The sequence below is a fragment of the Protopterus annectens genome, chromosome 2.part0 (assembly GCF_019279795.1).
Source record: "Protopterus annectens isolate FY-2018-M chromosome 2.part0, PAN1.0, whole genome shotgun sequence".
Lineage (NCBI taxonomy): Eukaryota > Metazoa > Chordata > Ceratodontiformes > Protopteridae > Protopterus > Protopterus annectens.
The window spans coordinates 605,543,066-605,569,470 of record NC_056728.1 but is presented as its reverse complement, the minus strand read 5'-3'; the positions used below and the strand labels follow the sequence as shown (position 1 = coordinate 605,569,470).

Genomic DNA, 26,405 nt, shown 5'->3' with positions numbered 1-26,405 from the left:
GCCATAACAATTCCCTGACTCTTTCTTCCCACACTATTTACTTCTCTGGACCCCTGTCTAGCAGGGCGGCTTTCTCCCATCCAATCATCAAGGTTCGTTTTGAAGAGGGCCAAAGAGGCACTCTGCTTGACATGCATGGGCAGTCTATTCCAGAGTTTGGGGAGTCTCTGGGTCAGGAATCTATCCCTCCAGCATGTTTGGTTTATTGTGGTGACAAGGTTTACATCCCTGGAGCATGTGGCTCTGAGGAATTGGGATTTCTTTAAGTGTAGCATGTCCAACAGCTCTGGGTTTGACATGGCCTTGTATGTTAAGCACAGATCACCTCAGAGTAGAGAGTATACAACAGAGTATAGCTGGAGTTTTTTAAGGTAGTCAGCATATGGCATCTGCTTTAGGCCTGTAATTCTTTTAGTGAGGTATTTCTGCTTCCTTTCCAGTTGTTGCAGATGTCTTGAGAGGTACATACCAAATGGGGATTGTATTCTATAATGGGTATAATGAGGGATGAGTACAGTAGGACAAACACCTCCTTTTTTTCTGGATGAAAAGCCCTTAGTGATGAGGTGTGCCACATAGAAAGATTTCCTGACTGTTGTGGCAATGTGGTTATTGAAGGTGAGACCACTGTCCACCTGTGTCCCTAAGTCTCTTATCACACTTTTGGTGTTTAGTGTACTGCCACCTATGTGGTAATTCATGGGTACATGTTTTTTCCCAAAGGGATAACTATACATTTCTTGGCATTGAGCTTGAGCCCATGGCTCTGGCACCAAGCATCTGTTTCTGTAAGGCCCTTCTGTAGATTACTTCACTTGTATCAAGATTATATCACCACAGAGGGGACTCTAACACACAATCCCTGACTTAGGAGGCCAATGCCTTATCCATTAAGCCACTGGGGCCTGACTTCCAAAAACTATGCTCCCAGCTACCTCTTTCTTGCCCAACACACCTCCAACATTTGCTATCCACCTGAGGAAAAAATCTTTGGTGTCTACTTGGGGTATAAAAATACTTATGTAAACACTTCCAGGCAAAGATCCTACATCTTCTAAACTCTGTTGCATATTTGGGACATATATCCCCCCATTGTCTCTTTGTGATTGCTTATCCAGTCTCTCTTTCCAATCCTTTCTAAGCTCCTCTGATTGATTCATATGATTATCATGCAATAGTTTATATGCTTTACTAATTATTCCCTTTTTAATGGCAGCTTCTGTTCTAGATTCTATTAAAAACTCTACCAGTGCTGGTCTTTCATTTAGGAACCCTCTATTTCTTTCTCTTTGTCTGTACTCTGATATCAATCCTTGATAGTGAAGGCAATCTCTAACCTGCAGTCCAAATAAATTCTTGGCCTCTTCCCATTAAATTACCTTTCATTTTCTAGTTATTTGCTCCCAATACCTTGGCTCCTTTGCCAGTTTTCTCCAATAAATTCCAGTCCCCTCGTGCTTAATATTTGTATCTCTAACCACAGTCATCCCTATCAGCAAAATCTCTTTTCTCCATTCTCATGCTGGTTTGGTTTTTGGAATACTTCCTACTATTTTTGAATATAATACTCTGTATGATTTTGGTTGTTTTCCTTAAACATCTACATTCAAAATCCCAATCTCTCCTTATTTCTTGAGCTTCCTCTCTGTGTCAGCATCATTCTTTTCCACTTTGAATTATAGTTTTCTGCTTGTGGTATGTATAAGAGCCTTAACTGTGTTGCTCTAACACTCCCTCTGAAATTAGGTAATCCTAGTCTACCCTGTTCTATTGGTCGAATAAGTTTATCCCACTTGCCCTTGCTGTCTTCCCTTCCCAGATAAAATCCTTCGACTCTTTTTTTAATTGCTATACACAACTTCTCCTCCAGTTGATAAAAGTTTGCCTGACTTGTGTATAAGACTAAAGGGACTAAAAATATTTTAAAGGCTCGTATCTTAGTATCCATATCCATATAACAAAACTTCCAGTTTTTCAATTTTTATCTTCTATTTTGTCTCTTCCCACATATCATTAGCTGCCACCACAGAGTCATTTTTAATCTATACTCCTAAATACTTCATTTTATCATGTCCCCATAAGTATGGATATTGTTGGACCAATTCGTGTGTGGGTACATAATTTACTGCTATTGCCTTTGTTTTAGCTTCATTAATTTCATATCCCGAGAAGATCTGAAATGGTCTTAAAATGTTCCACAACACTGTAATGTCCCTTTCAAGTTTTGTTATGTATAAAATAATATCATCTGCAAACATAGCCAGCTTTTCCTGACTAAGATACCAATTATATCATTGAATTTCTGAGTCCCTTATTTTCTTTGCTGGTGGTTTTGAATATAATGCAAATGACAATGGGGAAAGCAGACAACCCTGTCTGGTTCCTCTACTGAAGCAAAAATTATTGGAGAGGACCCCACCCACTTTAATGCATGCCTTTTATCCATCATATATTCTTCTAATCAACCTTATAATTATTTCAGGGAAAGCAAATTATTCCATTGCCCTGCTCATGAAGTCCCAGTCTACTCTATCAAATGCTTTCTCTACATCAAGACCCACCAATAAAAGTAGTACTTTCTTACATTCTGCTTCCCTCTGGATCATTATTGTTCTATTAATACTGTCAAATGTTTGCCTTCCCTCCACAAAACCACACTGATCCATGTCTATCAATTGTGGTATCATTTTTGCCATTCTTTTAGCCATTATAGACATAAACTCTTTATAATCATGGTTTAGTATTGAAATGGGCCTGCATGAAGCTGGATCCAATGGATCTTTACCCTCTTTAGGTATTACCTTTACGACTGCCTTCTTCCAGGATGCTGGTACGTCTCCTCCTCTTAAAATAATGTTAAACAAAACCTTCCAGATCTTTATCAGTTTTTTCCCTCCTAACTTCCAAACTTCTACAGGAATACCAACTATTCCTGGGGACTTTCCTGTAGATTGGTTATACATACCCATTTTTATCTCATCCCTTCCTATCCTGTCAGTAATTGAGCCTCATCTACCTCTAACTGTGGCATATTTAATTCTTCCATAAACATTTCCATTTGTACCTTTTCTTGATTTCCATATTTCTCTGCTTTGTACAAATTTTCATAAAATTTACGAAATATTTCTAATACTTTTACAGGGTATCTTTTTTATTTTCCTTGTTATAGGCTTCCTAAGCTTGGTGACTGCACTTTCCACTTTTTGTTGCCATAGTTGTGCTAGAAGATTTTGTGAAGTGTTATTATCAAAAAACAGTTGCTTAACAGCAATCTTTCTAAACACATGCATGTTATCGAGACAATCCCTTATTTTCTGTTTAGCATTCAGCAGTTACTCCTTTTCTTGTTCTGAGAGATTCCCCAAATTTTGCAATACTTTGTCAATCCCTCTAAATAATTCAATTTACTCTTTAACCATATCTCCCTTTCTTTTATTTCCAACCGAGTTTTAAGCTCCACTTTCATTTTATCCCACTCCTTAGCTAATTTTTCAGAAGATAATTCTATTTTCTCTAGTAGCGCCTGAATTAATTCCACAACCCATTCCTTAAATTCCTCTTTTCAACCAGTAGGTGGGAAAGTGCCAGTGTTTCATTTTCAGTTCATTACCTTGCGTTTTTATTTTAGTTATTATTGGTGCATGATCTGAAATAGCTATTGGGTGCGTTTCAAGACCTTCAATTAAAATGCACATGTTCCTATGAGATATAAAATCTATCTAGCCTAGTCCAGTTTTTGTATCTCACTGAGAAATATGTAAATTCACTCCGAACTCCTAGTACTGAATTCACATCTTCTATGCCATACATTTCCATAAATTTCTTCAAACATCTACCCTCCCTTGTTATATTTTCCCTTCTAGGCTCCCCCCAGACACATTTTCACTGTTGTGAACCAAATTCCAGTCTCCACCTATAAGTAATATTCCTTGCTGAAAGCTGATTATTTCTTCTAGAATTTTCTTAAGTTCCATTATAGCAGTTTCTGGTGAAATATAAATATACGCCAGTGTAATCCTCCTCCCTTGCCACTAGTCTCTTAGCACTAGAACTCTAACATTATTATCTTTTTATCCTCTTCTACTACTACTGGAGCTCCTCTTGCAATTAACATAAGTACTCCTCTTTTCCTTTGTCCCAGATATTCTGCTGAATAGCCATCCTGAAAACCTTTCTTTATCAAATTCACATGCTCAGTTCTTTCCAGGTGTGTCTCCTGTAGCATAACTATTTGCACTCTATATTTTTTAATATAGTTCACTACTCTTTCTTTTTTATATACAATATTGCAAGCAAATGTATATCAGGCACAAATATGGTCATTTATGTTTGTGTACTTAAATGTAAATTATAAACCCCACCAAAACTTGATAGCAATACATTTTCTTCTCAAATGCTCATAAACACTTCCCATATATATAATAGACTTCTCTTATACCATACTTCCCACATGCATACAAGCCCTTTCCAGATCAGTAGTCCAGTGTCTTCTAAACCACTTCTCGTACATTCTGTTTTGCCTCAAATAAGATTTATAAAAATAAAAATGTAAAAAGTAAGAAATTGAATGCTGTGCAGCATAACGTGAATTTACTCTGTGCATTTTCTCTTTTGTCTACACATGCCTCCCCATTTTCTCTGTTTTTCTTATTTTAATTATGCATTCCTTTTTCCTTTTTTCATTTTCACTCCCATTTATGTTCATTTTTTACAGATCCAAGGTCCTCAGGAGTAGTCCAGGCATGTATCTCCCATGACAGGGATTATTCACTCTCAGGCTGTCTGTAGCAGCACGTTTGTTGCTCTGTTGTTTGAATAAAGTACTCACCTTCCTGGTACTCGGAGGCATTTTTACTTGTGATACTTTGATGTCCTTACAGGGTTGGGGCGGTGGCACCAGTGCTGCACACATCCCAGCACATGGCAGCCTGTAAGCCTCACTTCAAGACTTGGTGGAGGATGTGCTGGAGCAGGTGATGGGCAGGTACACAGACCGATTCAGCCAGTCAAAGTCTCTCATTAGCATGTTCCATACACACCATCCCAGCTGGTGTCAACCACTACACCATCACATGCCCCAATCCCCTCAACATTGGGCTTCTGCACTGCAGCACCATCTGGCAGTGGAAAGGTTTGAGTTTCTATGGACTGGAAACTCCTGCTTACACCAGTCCCCCTAACCCATTTCTCCCTTATCCTTTCTCCTATAGCCTCTTACTTATTCCCCACCCACAGTACCCTCTCATATAAAAATATCTGAAAAATAGGTGGGGTCTATCCCCTGCCATAAAAAAGTGCCCTTCCTCTCTCACCTTCTCCAGTGCAACCCTCTTGATGTGTTCCTGCTGTGTGCCCCTTTTTATTGTGTCTCCCCTTTTTAAGGCTTTCCTTTCTCCCCATTTCTATTCCTTAAAGTAACCAGGAGGGTGTCCACATAAGGCTATCCCTACAGAAAACATTTTAAAACACTTTATTTTTTTTTACATATTAATAATAAAATAATAAATGTTTCACAGGCCAGTGCCTGCCTTAAGTCTTATAAGCATGACTGTGCATAACTGCATCTGCCCACCATATCCAAAAACATATGAGGTGATACGAAGTCTACAGCTTTAATGTAGTACTTTGCATGTATTTAATGCTTATTAATGTTAGAAACTTTACCCTTTTGCTGTAAATAGTCATAATTTTCAAAGCACCTTTGCTTTTTCTTATACAGTGTAAATTACATGCTATTAGCTTATTTGAATATACAACTAGCTACAGCTCTTTGCAGATAACTGATATGTAGCTGCAAAGTCTCAGACTATGAATACCACCCAATTTTTTACCACATAGATAATACCTGGTGAAATACAGCAAGCTTTCCTAAAAAGTACAGATATTATGCAACCATATTTGATGCCATAGCATTTAGTTTTCACTTGAAAAGGATCAGATCGCATAACTCTCAACTGTACAGATTTTTTGCAGAATGTCCAGGTTTTGGCCTCATATATTTGGTCCATTTTTTTCATAAAATTGTGGTTTTCTGGCAAATTAGTAGTAAATTATTAAAGACTGAAGTTAGAAAATAATGGCAAACATTTGAGTTTTAGACTTCATATCCTTCAGAAAGTTGTGTGGGTGATCTGATTACTTATTTGAGATGTGAAGCTAGCACTTTATAATCTCAAAATTCTGAAATACCAAATTTCAGAATCCCGAGATCATAAAGCCGAAAGCTCTAAATACCAAAACCCCAGAAGCGCAAATTTCAAAATTACGATGTTCGGAGATGTTGAAGTAGCACTTCTGGTGTTGCAGTGTTTGAATGGAAGTTCAGGTAAGTATGTATGTTTAAGGGTGTTGGTTAGGGGCTTTAGTGTGTGTCAGTGTGTTGTGACTGTGATGTGTGTGTGTGTGCAATGGGAATGTAGGTGTGTGGTGGTGTTTTTGTGTGTTTGTCTGTGTAGTGCAACCCTGGAGTTAGTAAATTTAAGTAGGGGGGTGTGGGGGGGCACAGCTTGTATGTAGTGTCGGTTTGTGTGTTTGTGTGTGGGGGGAAGGTGTGTGTTTTTGTATGTGTGTGGTGTCTGGTTTGTGTAGGATGCGCAATTTCAAAATTATCGCTTTTGAGATTTTGGTATTTAGTGATTTCGGCTTTATGGTCTTGAAATTCTATGATTCGGTATTTCAGAATTTCAGGATTATAAAGTGAATCCATATATATATATATATATATATATATATATACATATACAGACACACACGTCTCCATGCAAATGATACTGGTACACTTGGAAGACCTAGTCTCTCTTTTATATTCTTCTGTTATGAAGTAATCACCTGCTGGTTAATACATCATGAACCTAGAGGGAGAAGAGATGTCAACAAAAGTAACATTTTATTTTTTATTTAGAAAAGTGGGGTGGAGGATAATTCTTCAGTTTAGTTTTTACATACTTGGTGTAAACATGCATTGAAAAATGATGTATATTTATTTTATAGGTTTACAGAAAGAAAAAGAAGCCTGCTGTTAACCGGATCTGTGTGGGAGTTCCACCAGCTGAAGTAAGAACACTGTATTTTTTAATAAAAACAATGTAGCTTATAAGCACATATTAAACCTGTCACTTAAGATTTCAATGATACTTTGCTTAAAGGACGTTTGAACTTTAAGCTTCAGTCTTAAAATATTCAAGGATGAATGGTGCTTTTTTTTCAGTTACAAATTACTCTTAGATGTGTTACCTGTGTGTATGTTATTTTGACTGGAGGTCAAATTTACTTGTGATTTTCTATAATAAAACAGTTCTCAAAAATCAAAATACCTGGATATGCAAACTCCATGGTGTTTACATCAGAAATAAATCCACTTCCAAGATCCTCGGCAGTTTGAGTATATATAAGAAACCTGCAAATTGCTTTTAATTATATGTTCAGATTAGGACATTTATATTCAGCCATCACTGTCATTGGTTACACAAGAGTACTATATGAAGTTTGGAAAGTTCTTCCCATATGACATTAACCATGTTCTCACATTTGTAGTTCAGCTGTTCTTTCTCTAAATGATGGAGTAAATAACTGACCTCTGCTTGAAATGTTCTCATTTATGCCTTCTAAATATGCTCCTGAACGTAGGACTACAAGGTCCATACCAACAAATATTTATTTTCCATTCTAGATTCTAATGCTTCATCTTACATAGGTCAGTTAATTCCCCAGAATGTGACATAATTAATGTCTGTAGCAAATGACAAGCTAGTCACTGGTCCTGTGCTTGTGTGCATGTATCTGTTTGCATGTGTGTGTGTGTGTGTGTGTGTGTGTGTGTGTGTGTGTGTGTGTGTGTGTGTGTGTGTGTGTGTGTGTGTTTGTGTGAGTGTGTGCATGCATGTGCACATGTGTGTGTGTTTATGTATGTGGACACAGTGTTATATGAAATCTAAACACTCAAGAGAGAATCATTTCAGGGGAAAACACTGGTTGAGAACCTGGTTTCAGTCAATTGTGAGCAAATCCATCCATCCATCCATCCATCCATCCATCCATCCATCCATCCATCCACATCCCCCTTTCTTTCATTTTTGCACATAAGGTCAGGATACCACATCAATATTCTCCCATTTTTCCACTTGAGGTCATGATACCACATTAACAATGACTAACATCTAATGTTCACACTGTAAAGGTGCTTAGTCATGCTGCAGTTGTTCTTTGATTCCACACGCAAACACTCAAACCTAGGGCCAATTTAGAGTGTCCACTCCACCTACTTCATGTTTTTGGGATGTGGGAAGAAACTACAGTAGCCAGAGAGAGAAAACCCACACAGACACAGGGAGGACATACAGACTCAGCAAATAACACACCCCAGCTGAGAATCAAACTAGAAAACCTCTTACCATGAAATGACAACATTATCATACCCCCATTTTGTTGTATATTGTTAAGTATTAGTCTTATTATTTTTTGAAGTGTGTAATAAGTTAAATTTCAAACTATATAGTTACAAAACTGTACTGCATTTATTTATTTGCTTGATTGAATATTGGTGGTCTCTCTCTGTATGTTGTTAACAAAACTGTTCTGCATTTATGTATTTGCTTGACTGAATATTGTATTTACCACCCTCCTGTCCAAGTATTGTTGTATTCTTAAACTTGGTGGCTTTGGAATTGCCCGGCCCTGCTGTAAATTTGATTTTGAATACTCCTCCCAGTCCCGTCTCATTTGTTCACTCTACTGAGACACTCCTCCCAGTCCCGTCTCATTTGTTCACTCTACTGAGACACTCCTCCCAGTCCCATCTCATCAGCTCATTCTACTGTGTACAGAGAGAGCATTGGGAAGGCCAGCCTCCTAGTTTCTTAATCTTAAATTATTTTTTGTTTCCTCCCTCTCCATTTAAAAAAAAGTTATTCAGCTGCTTTTACAGTAATTGTGTTCTTCCTACTTTTTTACCTTACTTTGCTTTGCTGCTTGCTCTTACATGTTCAAGTGCTTTTATTCTACCATATTTATTACTGCTTGCTAGTCGTCTGATTAAATTAGTCTGTCATTCTAAACCTCTTAGTTTTGTTTTAGCACGTGGGCCTCAGGCCAGTTATTTAACATTTTAAGAAGGTTTTTGTGGTCTACACACTTGTGGACAAACCCTTATCAAAACCCTCTCTCCCATCCAAGTTTACAGAACACTATGTCTGGAAAATTCCCATCAGTTTCTCCTGCCAGCCTGGTTCACATGGGCATACCATACTGGGACAGTATAGCAACTGCCTCATGTTCACTGACAGTCCTCTTCTCCTAGCACATAATTCTTCTACTTGCAAGACGTGCATGTATATCAGTAACTTGGAATCCATGTTCTCTCATGCCACAGTCACTACTCCTGACAAAGAGGAGATTGCCAGCACAAACACCACACCACCCACATCATATAGCCAAGCATAACACACACCCACCCATGCAGAGTAGCAGGGATGTAGGGGGTGCAGGGGGGCCTGTCCCCCTGCAAAAATGTGTTTCATTTTGCCAGACTGGACCTCCAGTACTTATGTATACTAACTCCGAGACTGCACTACAATGGGGAAAAGGTATATTCCCTTATCCCTACTGTACCGTGCTACGGTAAACTGATTTTCATGAAAGTGCATTTTTGGTTAAGTATACTTTTGCTAAAGTGGGCCTTGGGTTTCTCTTTTTCAAAGAAGTGTGTTTTCAAACAAGAGAAATAGACCCTACACCACACTCTCAATAACATGTAGGGCTCTCAGTTATGAAAAAAGGAACTTAAATATGAAAATAAAACAGTGATTAAATGTCTCTACTGCAGGACAACCTAGATTAACAATTGTAGTGTAATTTTATTAATATATCTGTCTACTTTGTAATACTGTGTATTATTACCTGGAAAATCACTTAGTTAAAGAAGCCAAATTAAAAAAACGGTCTGAACGCCATAAGGAGATATGGGATGCTGTAGGCTTGAATGAGTTAAAAAGCATAAAATAATCAAAGCTATTCATCTGCAGGACATCCTAATTTAACTATTTTAGTGTTATTTTAATAATAAATCTTTGCTCTTTCTAATTGTACCTATTATAAGCTGGTAAGTTACTTAGTTAAAAATTCAGATCCAAGAAAGGTCTGGATGCCATAAGGAGAAAGGTGTGTTAACTGGAAGTATACAAAAAGATGCTATAGGCTTGAATGAGTTAAGGTGATTTTTCAGAAAATGCTGTTGAATGCAAGGATGTGTATAGGCTGCTAGATGTGCAACATCTCATACCATATAGATGGAGTTAATACTGACATGCAATAAGACACCTAAATGAAAGTCAGAGAGACATTATACAAAACAGAAAACTAGTGCAAATAATGGTGTTCTGAAAACTTTATCTGTTCATATCTTCATAGGTAGGTACTAGGCTAGCTGCCATTTTCAGCCTAGCCAATTTCCCTTTTTGCGCTGAAATTATCCTATCCATTTGTTTAGAGATTTGCCTTACCTAGTCCATGGTTGTTAATTATTCATTACTTCTAATGAGAATAACTGAAATGATACCATTGATAATTTGAGGGGACCCTTTAATAGGATAAAGCATTTAAGAGCTGCCTCTGTCCCTTAGTAGTACAGGGGACAGTCCTGGGATAAATTTTCTGTTTCCTATCCATAGATACACAGTGTGCTTCAATATGGACAGGGATGAATTTTTTTTTTTTTTTTTATGTGGATGGGGAATCTGTTTCACAGCAGCGGTATCCTCTGTAAGATATACCTTTTCCTCCAAACTGTTCTGTTGATGTTGCAGAAGAGGTTTAGATCCCTAGACTGAGTATTTCTGATGCCATTTGACTTGCTGGTGTGCATTAAATCCATCATATTGGGTCAGAGAATGCCATGTATGCCAGACACAGGTCACCTTTTAGAACTCTATAGAATATTGATTATAGTGAGAGGACTTTCAGTCAGACCATGTAGGACATGTAGCTTAGGCCTTGTATCCTCTTACTAGGGTAGTGCTGATTGCTGCACACATTGCAGTTGTTGCATGTGTCTGGATAGATACATACCAAAAGTGGAATTATATTCAATGACACTGAATGAAGGAGGGCAATGACATCCCTAGATCTAGATACAATTCCTTTGTTTATAATTTGTGCAGTGTAGAAGGCCTTTCTTACAAAAATGGACAGATGTTGTTCAAAAGTTAGGTCACTGTCCATAAAAGTTCCCAAATCCCAAACAACTATGTCATCTCTTAGGGGAGTATTATCAGTGTGGTAGCTCCCTAGGGTAGATGTCTTCCCAAAGGATATGATAAATGCATTTATTTTGCATCTAGTTTCAGCCCCTGACTTTTGACACTAGTTAATTATTTGGAGAAGCTTTCTTGCAGGATGCCTGTCATTTGTGAATCCAATACTTCTAGCTTGCAGTTATCTACAAACTTAGTCAAGAAAACTAGATGCCAAACATGAGAGGTCTAAGCAGAGAACTCTGGGGGGACTCTTCTGGTGACTGGCTTCTTTGTGAAGGTAACTACTCCAGTTTTGAGTTATCATCCAATCTGTGAGCCATTTGGCAATCCAGTGGATGACATGTCCTATTTTCTCCTGGAAGGAATTCCTGCAAGCCAATGCAAACAGTCCGTGTTTCTTCTGCATTTGAAATATAGTACGTCTTTTTTAAACACTAGATTGCAATCCCAAATCTGAAGGATAATTGTGAGGCAGTAAAACACTTTTGCCATATTGCTTATAGACTATCCTTTTTCTGTATAGTAATTAATAGTTTGATAGCCTGCATTTGTGCCATACAGTGGGTGGGATGGGGATTACACAGAAAAGGGGGGTTAATGTCTAAAAGCCGTTGTAAAGTTCCAAAGGCCCTGACACTATCACTTGTTGGATCAATAAGCTGAAATCAGAAATATCAATAAGAAATGTTAAAATACACCATTTTTGCAAAAATAAAAAAAATAGTCATGCTAACTCACTCATCTGAATCTTCCTACAGGAAAATCAGAGGGAAATCAGAGGGAAATATCAGCTCGATAAAGTTAACTTCCATGACCCTTCGTTTTATTGCCATTTGTCCCATCCATCTTTCTTCCTGTTTTGTCTCTGTCTCTTTCTGACATATGCATAATGGGTATATGCAGACATCAGTTAGAAAGCAGTTTTCGAAGACTTAAACCTAAAACTTTTCATTTGTTTACTTTTCCTATTTCACTAGCAGCATTGGCTGGCTGGATATTAACCCTTCATCTCTTGGTGGATCTATGACCATCCGTCCCCTGACAGCTAAAATCTCTTCCTACTAAAAAAAAAAAAAAAAAAAAGTTTGCACTAGTGGCTAGTAGAAGAAAGCAACAGACCTTGAGGTCATGACAGATGAACTGGTTTTATTTTTTTTCCAAGAGATATCACTTGGTCAATTGTTTATTTTAATAGGTTTCCTTCCTAATCTCACATGCACTTTCTTTCCCCATTTTGCAATCTGATCCTGAAGGCTTGCACTTGCTCCTTCAACTGAATTGCTCATTTTGATGACACTGGTCATGTAAAAAAATGCAAATGCTAGGGTTCGTGAATGCACTATCAGCAATTTATGAAAGAGGGCAACATAAAGCTAGAAATCAGTATGTACTGCCAAAGTTGGTTGAGAGGTATGTGTACTGCAGAGATTTGCTTTTGAGGACTGCTGGCATAGGCAAAAATAGTCATGCAATTTTACTATGCCCACATAGATTTGAATAAAGAATTGTGCAGACCAGCATGATACAACCTTGCTTTTCATCTTCAAAATATAACATACAGTAGAAGCACATACAAATAGGTTCTAATATTAAAAAAAAATCTGTTTTCATTATTGTTGCCTCAGTGATTATTATCAACTTTATTGCACTATGCATGGCATGCACTGTTTATAATTTTGAAATTGTTTTACCTACTGAGTGACTGCAAAGTCTGTAAGATCTGTTTCTGATTCATTTTGATAATATTGTGTCATTAAAGAATAACGTAAGCATGGTGGAGCTGGTAAAATATTAGGGACAAATGTTAACCGATATATTGCCAGCTTTTCTTTGGCTCATTCAGAGAAATAAGACTTGAAATTATTTAGAAGTGGGCCTGGCTGTTGGAACATCTTGATGGAAGAACTGTGCCAGCAAACCTGGACTATACACTCATATAATGATTTATAATGCAATGTAGAGACTAGTACCTGAAGGTGTCAGCATTGGTACAAGCCAGTTAACAGCGGTCAGTGAGAAATGGCCACAAGGGTTACTGCTGCTCTACCTACCAGTAGTTACCAGTAAATGTTCCTTTTTGTTGCTATTTTAGCATGTTTTATAAACTGAAAAGGCTCTAGTGGAGTTAAGGCAGTACAAAGAAAAGAAAAGTGTCTTTCAAGAGGTGGCTGACAGCAACACCATTTCTTAATTGTTATAGTTCTTTAAGGGAGAATAAAAGATTATGAATATCAAGTGGTTATCATTAAGATGACAACACTATTACTGAGTGCTGAACGAGCAAAGAAAAAACAGCAAAACAATTTTTTGTGATGTTGGAGTTTTCTTTGTTCTCCACTGTTTGACTTCAAAGTAGGTATATTCATGGTTGTGGGGGATGGCATCCCCCCCAACAAACACACACACATGGAGGGTACAGGGGGGCTTGCCCACTGGCAAAAGTTACCTCTAACAGGGGTGGAGCCAGAAATTTTGATTTTGTATTCAGAGCCTAATAGTGTTGACCCAAACTCATGTTAACAATTAGTACACCATTTAAATTCTATCTATTAGATATACAGATCCATGGCCTAAAGAGATAAAGCCCTGACTACATCCTAGGATGCCCAGGTTGGATTAGAGTTTTGCCCTTTTGAGAAGCTGACAGGGAAGGACATGGTTTGCCTGTCTAGGGAGTGCATGTACAGGACACAGAATGTTGTCAGAGCGTCCTGATAGAGTTTGTGCAAACCAAGTAAAATTCTTCCCGAAGAGTGGGTGGTGTGGATTGACATGGCCTGGTGATGTCATTTCCTTGTGAAAGTGAAAATTGAGTAGGTAGCCCAACATAATGCATCTGAGATACTTCAGGTGCAACTAACATTGGGTAAGGCAGAAATTCAGGTTGTAGCCTGCTATAGGTCCAAAACCATGTCCCAAGATTCACACTCCACATTTCTAAGCACCCTGGAGAATATTGGGGTCCAACCTAACACTCTCCTACTGGACGACTTCAACTACTCCTTCTTCATTAACTGGGAAAACTATTCATGTACCAATACACTTGCCCAACGCTTTCTGGAATTCATTAATTCCAGTGCCCTGGACCAGCTCGTTCTTACCCCCACTAGAGGTAGCAGCATCATTGACCTGGTCATTACTAACATGGGCAACCATTGCTCTACACCAATATTCAACTCCTCCCTGGTTAGATCCGATCACAAGCTAATCGACTTGGAAATCCACATCCCTCCCACCCCCAACAAAGGTAACCACCATGAAAATCTTTTGTCTCCTAAAAACAGAGGTGGCTAACTTTACAGCACCCTTGCAAATGGAGAATAGCTGCATGACAACCAAATCATACATCAATACACTGTTACGAGCACATACACAAATGTGTGGATCTTGCCATACCCAATAGAACTAAGACGGTCTCCTCAAAAAAAAAAAGGAAGCCAATCTGGTGGCCCCCTGACATAAACAAACTCTACAACAGAAGGAGGAAACTGATGCAGAATAAGATGAAGTCTGAAGACTGGAAAAACTCCCTTATCAGCTGCAACAAAAGGTTGTGATCCCTCATCAAATCCTCTAAAGCTAGCTATGAAAACAGAATTGCAGCAGATAGTAAAGGCAACCACAAGGACTTCTATAGTTATGTAAAGAATCTCCATGGCAATACCCAAATTTGCTCGTAGCTACTGCACAATGGTACCACCTATACCGAGCCAACAGATATTGCAAATATACTGGCGGACAGATTCAGTGCTAACTTTACCGCCCCCCCCCCCCAAGGACCAATCACAATACCAGTAGATTGCCAGGCACCCAGTATTACTGCTGCAAAGGTTAAAACAGCACTGTCCAAGGCCAAGAATACAGCTTCTATGGAACCTGAGAGTATCTCTGGCTGCATTCTACATGAACTACAGCGTGACCTGGCACCTCACCTGTGTGCCCTGTTCAAATACAGCCTCACCTCAGGCTTTGCCCTACCAAATGGCACACTGCTACAGTCATCCCTCTCCACAAAGGAGGAGTAACTACAGACCCTGGGAACATTCGCCCCATTAGCCTGATGAGTCTGATATGCAAAGCTATGGAACGCATCATCATGGACCTAATAAACAAGGATATAGGGAATCTCCAAACTCTGGATCCTACACAGTTTGGTTTTCTGAGGGGTAGATTATGCCTACTCAACTTGGTCAACTTCTTTGAGTCAGTCACCAGAGCTGTGGATGAAGGTAAGGTGGTTCATACAGCCTACCTTGATCTGGCCAAGGCCTTTGATACCATTCCCCACTCAGGAATCATAGAAAAACTTACTAAGCTAGGCATCAACCCCTATATCACTAGGTGGGTTGCAAACTGGCTCACAGATAGAACCCACAGTGTGAAAGTAGCTGACTCCAAGTCAGACTGCTGACCAGTCACAAGTGGAGTCCCACAGGGTTCGGTCCTGGGTCCTCTCCTGTTTGGTGTCTACTTCTCTGAAGTCCAGGCCAATATGAAGGGACTCTGGCTGACAAAGTTTGCAGATGATTGCAAGTTGGGGCTATTATTAACTCCCCAAGTGATGTTGACATCCTGCAGAAAGGCCTCAATGAGACCAATGACTGGTTTCAGAACCATAGCTTTAAGCTCAATGCCAAAACATGTTTCTTCATCCCCTTTGGGAAAAACCCTTCCCTTGAATTACCGCATTGATGGTAGTCCACTGAACACAGAAGGTGTTATAAGAGATCTGTGAACACAGGTTGACACCAACCTCTCTTTTGACCACCACATTGCCACTGTGGTCAGAAAGTCCTTCTATGTGGCACATCTCATTACAAAGAGTTTTGCATCCAGGAAGAAAGAGGTCATTGTCTCCCTCTACTCTTCCCTCATTAGGCCAATCATTGAGTACAATGTCCCATTTGGCATGTACCTCACTAGACACCTGCAACAACTGGAGGGGCCGCAAAAGTACTTCACAAAGAGGATCCTAGGCCTTAAACACTTGTCCTATATGGACAGACTCAAAAAACTCCAACTATTCTCTGTCTCATATCCCCTACTTAGAGGTGATCCCTGCTTGACTTACAAAGCCATGTCTGACCCAGCTCTGTTAGAAATGCTACATCTAAAGAAATCCCAATCGCTCCACACCACATGATCCAGAGACGTCAACCTCATTATCACAATCAACAGAACATGCTGGAGGGACAGGTTCATAACCCAGAGACTGCCCATGCTATGGAATAGACTTCCTATACATGTCAAGCAGAGCACTTCACTGGCCCTATTCAAGAGAAACCTTGATGAGTGGATGTGAAATAGAAAATTCACCCTGGGGATCACTGCAGGGGATCTACTCGACAGAGGCACTCAGAACTAAGGTCGGGTTTAATGATGCCAGGGTATTCCTGTGGGCTAGGCTTGTAAAGGCTCCAGGGCCATTAGCCTGATACACACCTATGAATCTATGAACCTTTGGTGTGGTTTGACTGTTGCACTTCCCACCAACAGGGTATTGCTGGACCAAGGGAGCCTGCAGGATTTTTTGCAGGGGGGTGCAAACCCAGAGCCCCACCCATACAACCACACACCCCCCAGCCCCGCCCACACCCCCCGCAGCCATTCCAGTGTCTTATTACTTGGATATTTCTCTCCATTTGTCATAAACACTGTTGAAATCTCTCAGTGTGAATTCTGTTTTATGCTTTACTTCTACAATGATTACAGATATTTGGATTTCATTTACAACTTTTATTTCAAATTTTATAGCACAAACACTGATAGACATTTACTAAACCTAAACAAAGCAATAGTCTTACAATGAAACAGACTTGGCATTAAAACTTCTCTACCTTTGAAACCCACATTCAATGAAACAGCATTGAAACCCACATTCAAAGAAAATACTTCTGGCCAGTGGCAGGGTAAGTTTACCTTTGGGCCGTTTTCAAATCATAGGCTCCTTGCATACATTTTTAGAACCATGCAAAAGTTCTTTGATGCACCTTCCTGACTGTATTAATTATACTATATAATAATTGAATTATATCCCTTGTATAATACAGCAACACTTGTTAGAGTGTGTTTTAAATTTATAGTTCTGAACATTTTTCCTTTAAGCAATGAAACAAATCATATGAACCAATAATGACAACCTGCCCAGTTCAAAACATTTCAGCTATAAAGGGCCACTCAAACCTCTGTCATACAATCCACCAATATTAATCAATATGCAGAATCTCTGCATAAGTAAAAGTCATCTGAATAATTCCACTTTAAAGAGATCTGAAAGCAATGAAGAGGTTGTTGCTAGAAAACAACTTTATATTTCAGTGTTTCATTTACAAATTCAGTGCCTGTTGCCCTTGAAGAATAAATTGCCTATGTTGCATTAAAAGAAATGGTAAGCTAGTATATTGCAATAGGAAGTGGAGGGCAAGAAAAACAGGTTCATAGTTTTTAGGTATCTCATCCAAAGGAGGACATACTAAGGACTGCAGTACCATACCCCCATAAAATACAAATGCACGTGCTATAGGAATAGCACCTACAGCTCTTTGCATCAAGATGCAAGTATGCTACCTGCTGTGCTAACACTGCTTTAAAATTCTACACCACAATAATGATACCAGTTGCTAAACAATCTCTCTCTCTCTCTGGCTCTGTCTATCACACACACACACACACACACACACACACACACACACACACACACACACACACACACACACACACACACACACACACACACACACACACACACCTCAACTTCTTAGTGCAAGAAATCTGGACAAAGCCAAAATTAAACAGGGACAGATTATAAATATTGCTTTCATGAACTTATAAAATTACTAGAATGACAGGATTTGTGTTGGTATGCATTTTTCTAAAGGATATGATGTCTAAAACTATTTAGCAACTTCAATCTTTTTTAGGAGGAATATGGGGCAAAAATCTGGACATTCTGCAAAAACCTGGACAGCTGAGGGGTATGCTACCTACCTTTTATACACGCACACACATATATAGTTATCTACATATGTATAGATGTATAAATAGAAATATAAGAATACACACTACATAATCTGGATAATCTATGTGCAACATAAACGAAAAGCTCAGAATCTTCTCTTGAAGTGTATAATACTAGAGACTGATTCAGTCTGTGATGCTCTGTGTTTGCCTTTATATTTCAGATCTCTTGAACATGCAGGTGGCAAACAGCAGAATTCATTAGGCAACCCCTGGTCTCTCTCTTTCTCTCTATCTTCTTCCTCACCCCTGCTCTTCCTTAACCTTTTCTGACTTACAAAAGTTTATAGTACTGTTGTTTTCTCAGTTTCATATGGTTTTATTTTAGAAGAAACTGAAGGCAGAATGTTTAGTATCTTTAGCTTAAACCTACAGTTTAAACATTACACAGAAGAATGCATAGGCTTTCCTCCTCTATGCAGTTCTTATTATCTTTTCTAAATATCCTTTTTTTCTTTTTAATGGGAATGGGTATTTTTAATAAACTTTAAAAACAAATAAAACCAAAGGACTGATGTAGACAAAAGCAGCCTCCCGAACACACTGAGTGAATGAATACATTTAATATTAAGCGCTTTTCGTTCGATACAGTTAACAAACTTCTTCAGACAAAAGTATCATCTCACACAGGTCAAGTATATATACACCCTAATTAAAACCTTAATTAATACTCATTAAAAGAAAAGGAAAATATTCCCAGTTAAAGAAATATTACCATCTTCTTACAGCTGAACTAAACTCAACCATATAACTAACAAAATAGTTAAAAAATGAAAAAATATGTACAAAAACAAATCAATACAATGTATAAAGATACATGTCAACATAAATTCAAAAACATTCAAAATACATATTAAAATGGATAAATGACCTTCACTTCATGTTTTTAAACTTTTAAGTTTTAGAATGTTGCTAATAGAGCCGCAATCATTCAGACCTGGAAAACTGTAGCCGTTTAATCTTATCTGCCATAATAGCTCTAATTCCTTTAACTTAAGGGGTGCAGGGCCACCCCTAACATCATGAGAAATTTGATCTATCACTAAAAATTTTAAGCTATGCTCAGGGCAGATTAATATATGCTTAGCCAATGCATTTTCTGTCTTTTTCTTGTTAATAGCATAAGCATACTCATACATACGATCGCGGAGTCTCCTCTCCGATTTTCCAATATAGAAAGAGGGACAAACCTGGCACTGGGCTAAATAAACAATCATTTTGGAATTACAGTTCGCCCTACATTTTAAACTAAACTGGGTATCGTGAACTCCAAATCTGTTAGATTCCATTATATATTTGCAATAATTGCATGCTTGACATTTATACCTCCCAGCAGTTTTAGGGAATAAATGTTGATACTGCTCAAAAAATGCCTTTAAATTTTTAGCTTTCCTATAAATCACTTGTGGCTGATCACCCATTCTAGGAAACACACTTGGGTCACTACTAAATAAGGCCCAATTCTTCTGAATAATACTTATACAAACATTACTATCAATGTTGTAAGTAGTTATGAACATAGGGCCCTGAATAGTCGATTTAACATCATTGTTATCCATGTTACCCACAACAGGCTTCAAGTTCACCACATGTTGCGTCTGTGTGTGTCTAATGCCTAAAATTGGCTTGTACATACATCTTACTCTCTTATTCATGACTTTTTCTATAAGGTCATTGATCAATGTTTCAGGATAACCACGGTGCAAAAACATACACTTTAATAAATGGCATTCTTCTTCAAAATCAGCATCATGACTAACTATACGAGCTGCCCTCACTAACTGGCCTTTAATAATGGCCCATTTCTGATGATAAGGGTGACAGCTCGAAAAATGAAGAAAATAATTTGAGTACATTGCTTTCCTATGAATTTTTGCTAAAAAACATTTAGATACGAGATCTTTTGATAACCATATATCCAAGTAAGCAATACCTTCCATACTGAATGTGGAGGTAAACTTCAAAAACTGGGTCGTACCATTAAAATGATTCAATATCATATTACTGGATGCTTCATTTCCATCCAGTAGGATAAAAATGTCATCAAGGTAATGTGTATAAAAGACTATTCTATCCTTGAATTCCTGATTGTTAAATACAAACACATGTTCCCAATGGGCCATGACTAAATTAGCAATACTAGCCCCACAAGGGGAACCCATTGCGACACCAACTGTTTGGAGGTAAAAATTATCTCCAAACATAAAAAAGTTGTCAAGGATTAAATCTATTAGTTCACTAACTAAATCTATTTCTCTCCTAGTAGCACCATTTTTCTTTAAAACATGGCACACCCAGTCAATAGCAATGTCATGAGGAATGCACGTGTACAAGTCCTTTTCGTCTACAGTAAGAAAACTGTAATTAATATTAAACTCTAGTCCATCAATTCTCTCTAAAAATGACCCCAAATCTTTACAAATTTGAGATTCACATACCAAAAATTTTTGTAAAATAGAGTCTACAATTTTCGCACATGCATATGTAGGTGATCCTCGTCCATCAACTAATGGGTGCATATGGGGTTGACCACATCTTTATGAATTTTAGGTATACCAAACAAATATGGGTACCCAGGATAAACAGTAGACATAAAATTAAAGATGTTCTGGTCTATTCTTCCCTCTATCAACATTTCTTCAATGCTGTTTTTAATGCTGCTATAGGCTCCATTTATTTCCGAGTGTGAACTTAATGTGTAAGAAGGGCTATCTAATAAGTTCGCCATTCATTCAAAATAGTCAGAACTGTTAAACACTACTAGCCCCCCTCCCTTGTCCGGTTTGCCAATGCAGATGTCATGTGTTCAAATAAAGTTAAGGCATTCTCTTTCAATCCTACTACTGTCGTCAATGGTACGTGTAACATGCCCATGTTTAAATCTTTGGCTTATATCAAGTTCACACATTTGCTCGAATACCTGCAACAAAGGATGTAAAGGAGGGTTAAAAGTACTATGAATTCTAAATTTGTCTCCACTGTCTGATTGAGTGCTACCTCCCATCATTAAATTAAAATTTAATTTCCTGGTGCACAATTTAACATCTATTATAGTCCTAACCATATCGAGTTTCTGTGCAGGGACATATGTATAACCTTGGAAAACAAGTCAACCATCTCTGAAGTAATGTTAACAGAGGAAAAATTATACACCTTAAAATCACCATTTGCATTATTAATAGTAACTGGAATGTGTTTGGTTTGTTGAAAAGGTACATCTAACACATCATTACCAACAGGAGGAACATTAAAGGCATGAGAAACATTACTACATATAGTATGTACATCGAAAAAGTCAGAAACGTCAAGACAAATACTTTGGTGTTTTTGATCAATACCAGGAATACCAGTACTTAAGTTTTGTGTGTCTTGTATTTCTGTTTGGGCCTCTGCGTATATTGGCCATTCAATTGCTTCGGTCTGGCACCTAAAAATTAGAGTGCTGAGAACTAGAATTGTATTGACCAGACTTATTAGAATTTTGCAGTCTTTCACTACACCTAACTTCAATTTGCATTGTTTCTTCATTAATCAAAACATTAGTAATAGTACCATTGTGAGATGTTTGATTCTCATGTAAAGTCTCACCAATATTGGGTGACGAAACCCTTTTAGCATGAGGTAAATTATCTGATGTTGCCTGACCTTGCCAAACCTGTGCTGGTGATGGTAAAGGGTATGCAAAACCATCCTGGAAAGCTTTACAGTCCCTGTCGAGCTTCTTGATTTTATTGTTTTTAAGTTTTTACAAGTATTGATCAATGCTTGAAAAAACACAAATATATTCATATTTGTATCTGAAAAATTCTTTATCCGACTTGATACGATCGTCTAACTCTGAAGCTTGTTCATTCAACATACTGACCGACAGGGTATAATGTTTAATCATTAATTCCAATAATTCAAAACCCTGTCGGTCAAATAGTTCAAGTAATTCCTTATGAAAGGTCGAGTTAGTGACCAGACCAGTCGGAAATTGGTAGTGTCTCAAACCTTTAGGCACTACCTTATGAGAGAGACACTCTCGAAAATAAGGAATTTCAAGTTGTGTCCTTTTTAATTTAACCATTAAACTGTCTAAGGATTTCAAATTAGAAACAATATCATAAAAATCATCTTCTTTTTCTTGTTTTTGTCCAGCCGTATTCAAAGAGGTTGAAAAGGTAAAACTCTTGGCCATCCAGGTCGTGATGTCAGGATAATATAAACAGTTGTTAATCACTCCGGCTGCTGTATTAACGGCAGGTCTCTGTATAGGTAAATTGTGGATGTTTGATTTAGTTGAATTTCTTATATTCAATTGTAAAATTAAAGCAGAGTCCTGACCGCCTAAACACATTGACGCTACATGGTCGGTTGATGGTAAATGGGCTGGAATACTCCTCTGCCCTTGTTCAACCCTCAGGGCACCGGACACTTGCTGAACAAATGGAACGGCTACCTGGTTGCCCATAGCCTCAACAGGATTTAAATCAGAATTTAATGCTGATGAAGATGGTAACAACGAACTAGTTAAACGTTGTTGGTGCTCTAGGTGATCAAGTCTCACCAATAAAGAGTCCATTCTTGACAACAAAGAATCTAACAAGTTACTGTTTACCAGGATAGAATCCATAGCTGGTGCTGTATTAATTGCACTATCACAACTTTTCAGGAGCACGGGTGTAGCATTCGGAAAAAGGCCGCTAGGGCTGACTTCAGTACCAGATGCCATGCAAACCAAAATCTTGGAATAAACTTTAAAAACAAATAAAACCAAAGGACTGATGTAGACAAAAGCAGCCTCCCGAACACACTGAGTGAATGAATACATTTAATATTAAGCGCCTTTCGTTCGATACAGTTAACAAACTTCTTCAGACAGAAGTATCATCTCACACAGGTCGAGTATATACACACCTTAATTAAAAGCTTAATTAATACTCATTAAAAGAAAAGGAAAATATTCCCAGTTAAAGAAATATTACCATTTTCTTACAGCTTAACTAAACTCAACCATATAACTAATAAAATAGTTAAAAAATGAAAAAATATGTACAAAAACAAATCAATACAATGTATAAAGATACATGTCAACATAAATTCAAAAACATTCAAAATACATATTAAAATGGATAAATGACCTTCACTTCATCTTTTTAAACTTTTAAGTTTTAGAATGCTGCTAATAGAGCCGCAATCATTCAGACCCGGAAATCTGTAGGCATTTAATCTTATCTGCCATAATAGCTCTAATTCCTCTAACTTAAGGGGTGCAGGGCCACCCCTAACATCATGAGAAATTTGATCTATCACTAAAAATTTAAAGCTATGCTCAGCGCAGATTAATATATGCTTAGCAAATGCATTTTCTGTCTTTTTCTTGTTAATAGCATAAACATACTCATACATACGATCACGGAGACTCCTCTCCGAATTGATGGACTAGAGTTTAATCCTTGACAACAACTTTTTTATGTTTGGAGATAATTTTTACCTCCAAACAGTTGGTGTGGCAATGGGTTCCCCTTGTGGGGCTAGTATTGCTAATTTAGTCATGGCCCATTGGGAACATGTGTTTGTATTTAACAATCAGGAATTCAAGGATAGAATAGTCTTTTATACACATTACCTTGATGACATTTTTATCCTACTGGATGGAAATGAAGCATCCAATAATATGGTAGTGAATCATTTTAATGGCACAACCCAGTTTTTGAAGTTTACCTCCACATTCAGTATGGAAGGTACTGCTTACTTGGATATATGGTTATCAAAAGATCTCGTATCTAAATGTTTTTTAGCAAAAATTCATGAGAAAGCAACGTACTCAAATTCTTTTCTTCATTTTTCGAGCTGTCACCCTTATCATCAGAAACGGGCCGTTATTAAAGGCAAGTTAGTGAGGGCAGCTCGTATAGTTAGTCATGATGCTGATTTTGAAGAAGAATGCCATTTATTAAAGTGTATGTTTTTGCACCGTGGTTATCCTGAAACATTGATCAATGACCTTATAGAAGAAGTCACTGTATCAAACGAAAAGGGCTTAATATTAAATTTATTCATTCACTCAGTGTGTTCAGGAGGCCGCTTTTGTCTACATCAGTCCTTTGGTTTTATGGGCATTTTTTATGTTATTAGTGTCATTCCTGCATGAAACAGATTTGAGTATTGCATTACCTAGTTGAAGTACGTGATTATTGTGTGTGTGTGAGATTTGTTTTTTAAGTGAGATTTTTTTTTAAGTGAATGAAAGCAGTGCTGAAAACACAGCAGTTTTTGTAAGTGGCATAGACACATGTGCTGATCCTTTGGCTTCATCTTCAGGTGGTCATTCCTTTTCCCATAAAAGTTATTCCCTTAAGCAGTAACCTAAGGAGCTGTTTACTATTGCAGAACTGTTTGTTCCCGATTTCCTCCAGTTAATCAGTGGTGTGGTAGTCTGTTGCTGTTTTATTTACATAGAAACAGCCACAATGTCCTACATCTGACTGTCCAAAACAAAGCTATCAAGCCTCAGATGCTGTACAGCTAAGAAACTGGGAGATATTAAGGCAGCCAGGGTGGGGCCAACATTCCCATCTAACCAGGTGTTGGTGATAAAAGTCTCGTCTTCATCATGCAACAGGTAAGGCAAGATAATAGTCTGTTTGCAAGCAGATCTGCCATTACATTACAGCAACCAGCTAAAATCTGCAAGAAAGAAAGTCCCACATATCTATCCTTGATGGTTAAGGAGGATGCAATGAGTACCATATGCACCACGGTGCTATATGGGCCACATGTGGTTCTGTCCCATTAGGAGAGCAAAGGTATACTAGTATAGGTCGAGTATCAGAGATCTGATGTACCTGACTCTTGCTGTGCATGCTGCCTGCTCTGTGTCTCTTTGAAATACCCAGGCTCTGCCAAGATATTCTAATGGGCCTCAGAAACTTCAGCAGTAAAAGAAGGAAAATAATAAGTCTCTGTGATAAATGAACCGCCACAATGTAACAACATACAGTGAGACAAAATAAAACCCAGTACAATTCAAGTGCAAGAAATATTAAAACTTGATATAATCTATACGAATAGATCACTTTCTAAAACTCGACTATGAATTGAATTGTATTAACCATGACATGGGTGAAATCGAACTAAAAACAATGGGATGTGTAATAAGACAATCTAAATAAAATATTAATTAAAACTTGCAAAAAGCTAGAACTGGTCAAAATAAAATTGCTATAAAGTGTAACTGTTGGAAAAGTAACCAGTTAAGTAAAAGTTCAACAATTAAAAGCCAAATTTGCAAAATGCTAATATAGAAGAGAATATATAGTTACAGGTTAAAAATTTCTAACCAATAAACTATATATGTGTACAACTCAATGAACAAATGCCCAAAAAGTCCTATTTTACAGAATGTAGGTTAAAATATTCATTAAAATTAGAGTCCAAGTACAGATCTGAACTGAAGAAGAGGTTAAAAATAGCATTGCTGTCCCATTAAGAAAAAAAACGTGGTAATTAGGTCCATAATAATGAGTTTTAAATATTCTACAGGAACGTAAAGACTGGCATTTCTAATCTGTAACAGAGGAATTAGAACTGAAAAGCAAACCAAAGCAAGTAATGTTAACATATCTAAGTATATAGTACCAACAGATATATAGGAATACTCCAACAGTTGTTAAAGTCTAAGTCACTTTAATGGGGCTTAAGGAAATCCAGGCAGCTAATTACACAAACATTTAAAAGGTGGACTGTGGAAGACCGAAGGAAAGGCCACTCCAAATGGCAGAAAAATTGCCAGGACAAATGTAACTAGGGCAGGCCTGTATCACCCACCTCCTATAATAAAAACCCCACAACACGTGCAATAGAGTTACAATAATATGCCCAGTGCTTTGTAGTAACAGGATGTTATGATGATAAAGTGGGGCAGAGAAGCAGATCCTGGTCAGAGCTTGTGCGGTATAACTACACCAGAGAATATCTAGCCGACGGCTGTAGTCCTTCAACAATAAGATTTACCATATCTAGCAGCAGTGGCTTATTACAGGCAAAGGGACTATTCTTCACACATAAACAAGTACTGACAGCTTCAGCTGAAGCCTCCACACAAGATTAAAGACACATCTACCTCTCCCTTGTACGCTCGGCTTGTCCCAAGTC

General features: G+C 37.9%; 1 protein-coding gene across 1 annotated transcript in view; it reads left to right on the top strand.

Moving 5' to 3' along the window:
- LOC122792759 (phospholipid-transporting ATPase ABCA1-like) overlaps window positions 1-26,405 on the top strand; it is a 2,266,772-nt gene that overhangs the window by 2,019,101 nt on the left and 221,266 nt on the right. Inside the window, exon 41 of the mRNA XM_044060333.1 lies at window positions 6,991-7,053. Coding sequence (XP_043916268.1) covers window positions 6,991-7,053 — 63 coding nt within the window. The remainder of the gene's footprint in view (window positions 1-6,990; window positions 7,054-26,405) is intronic.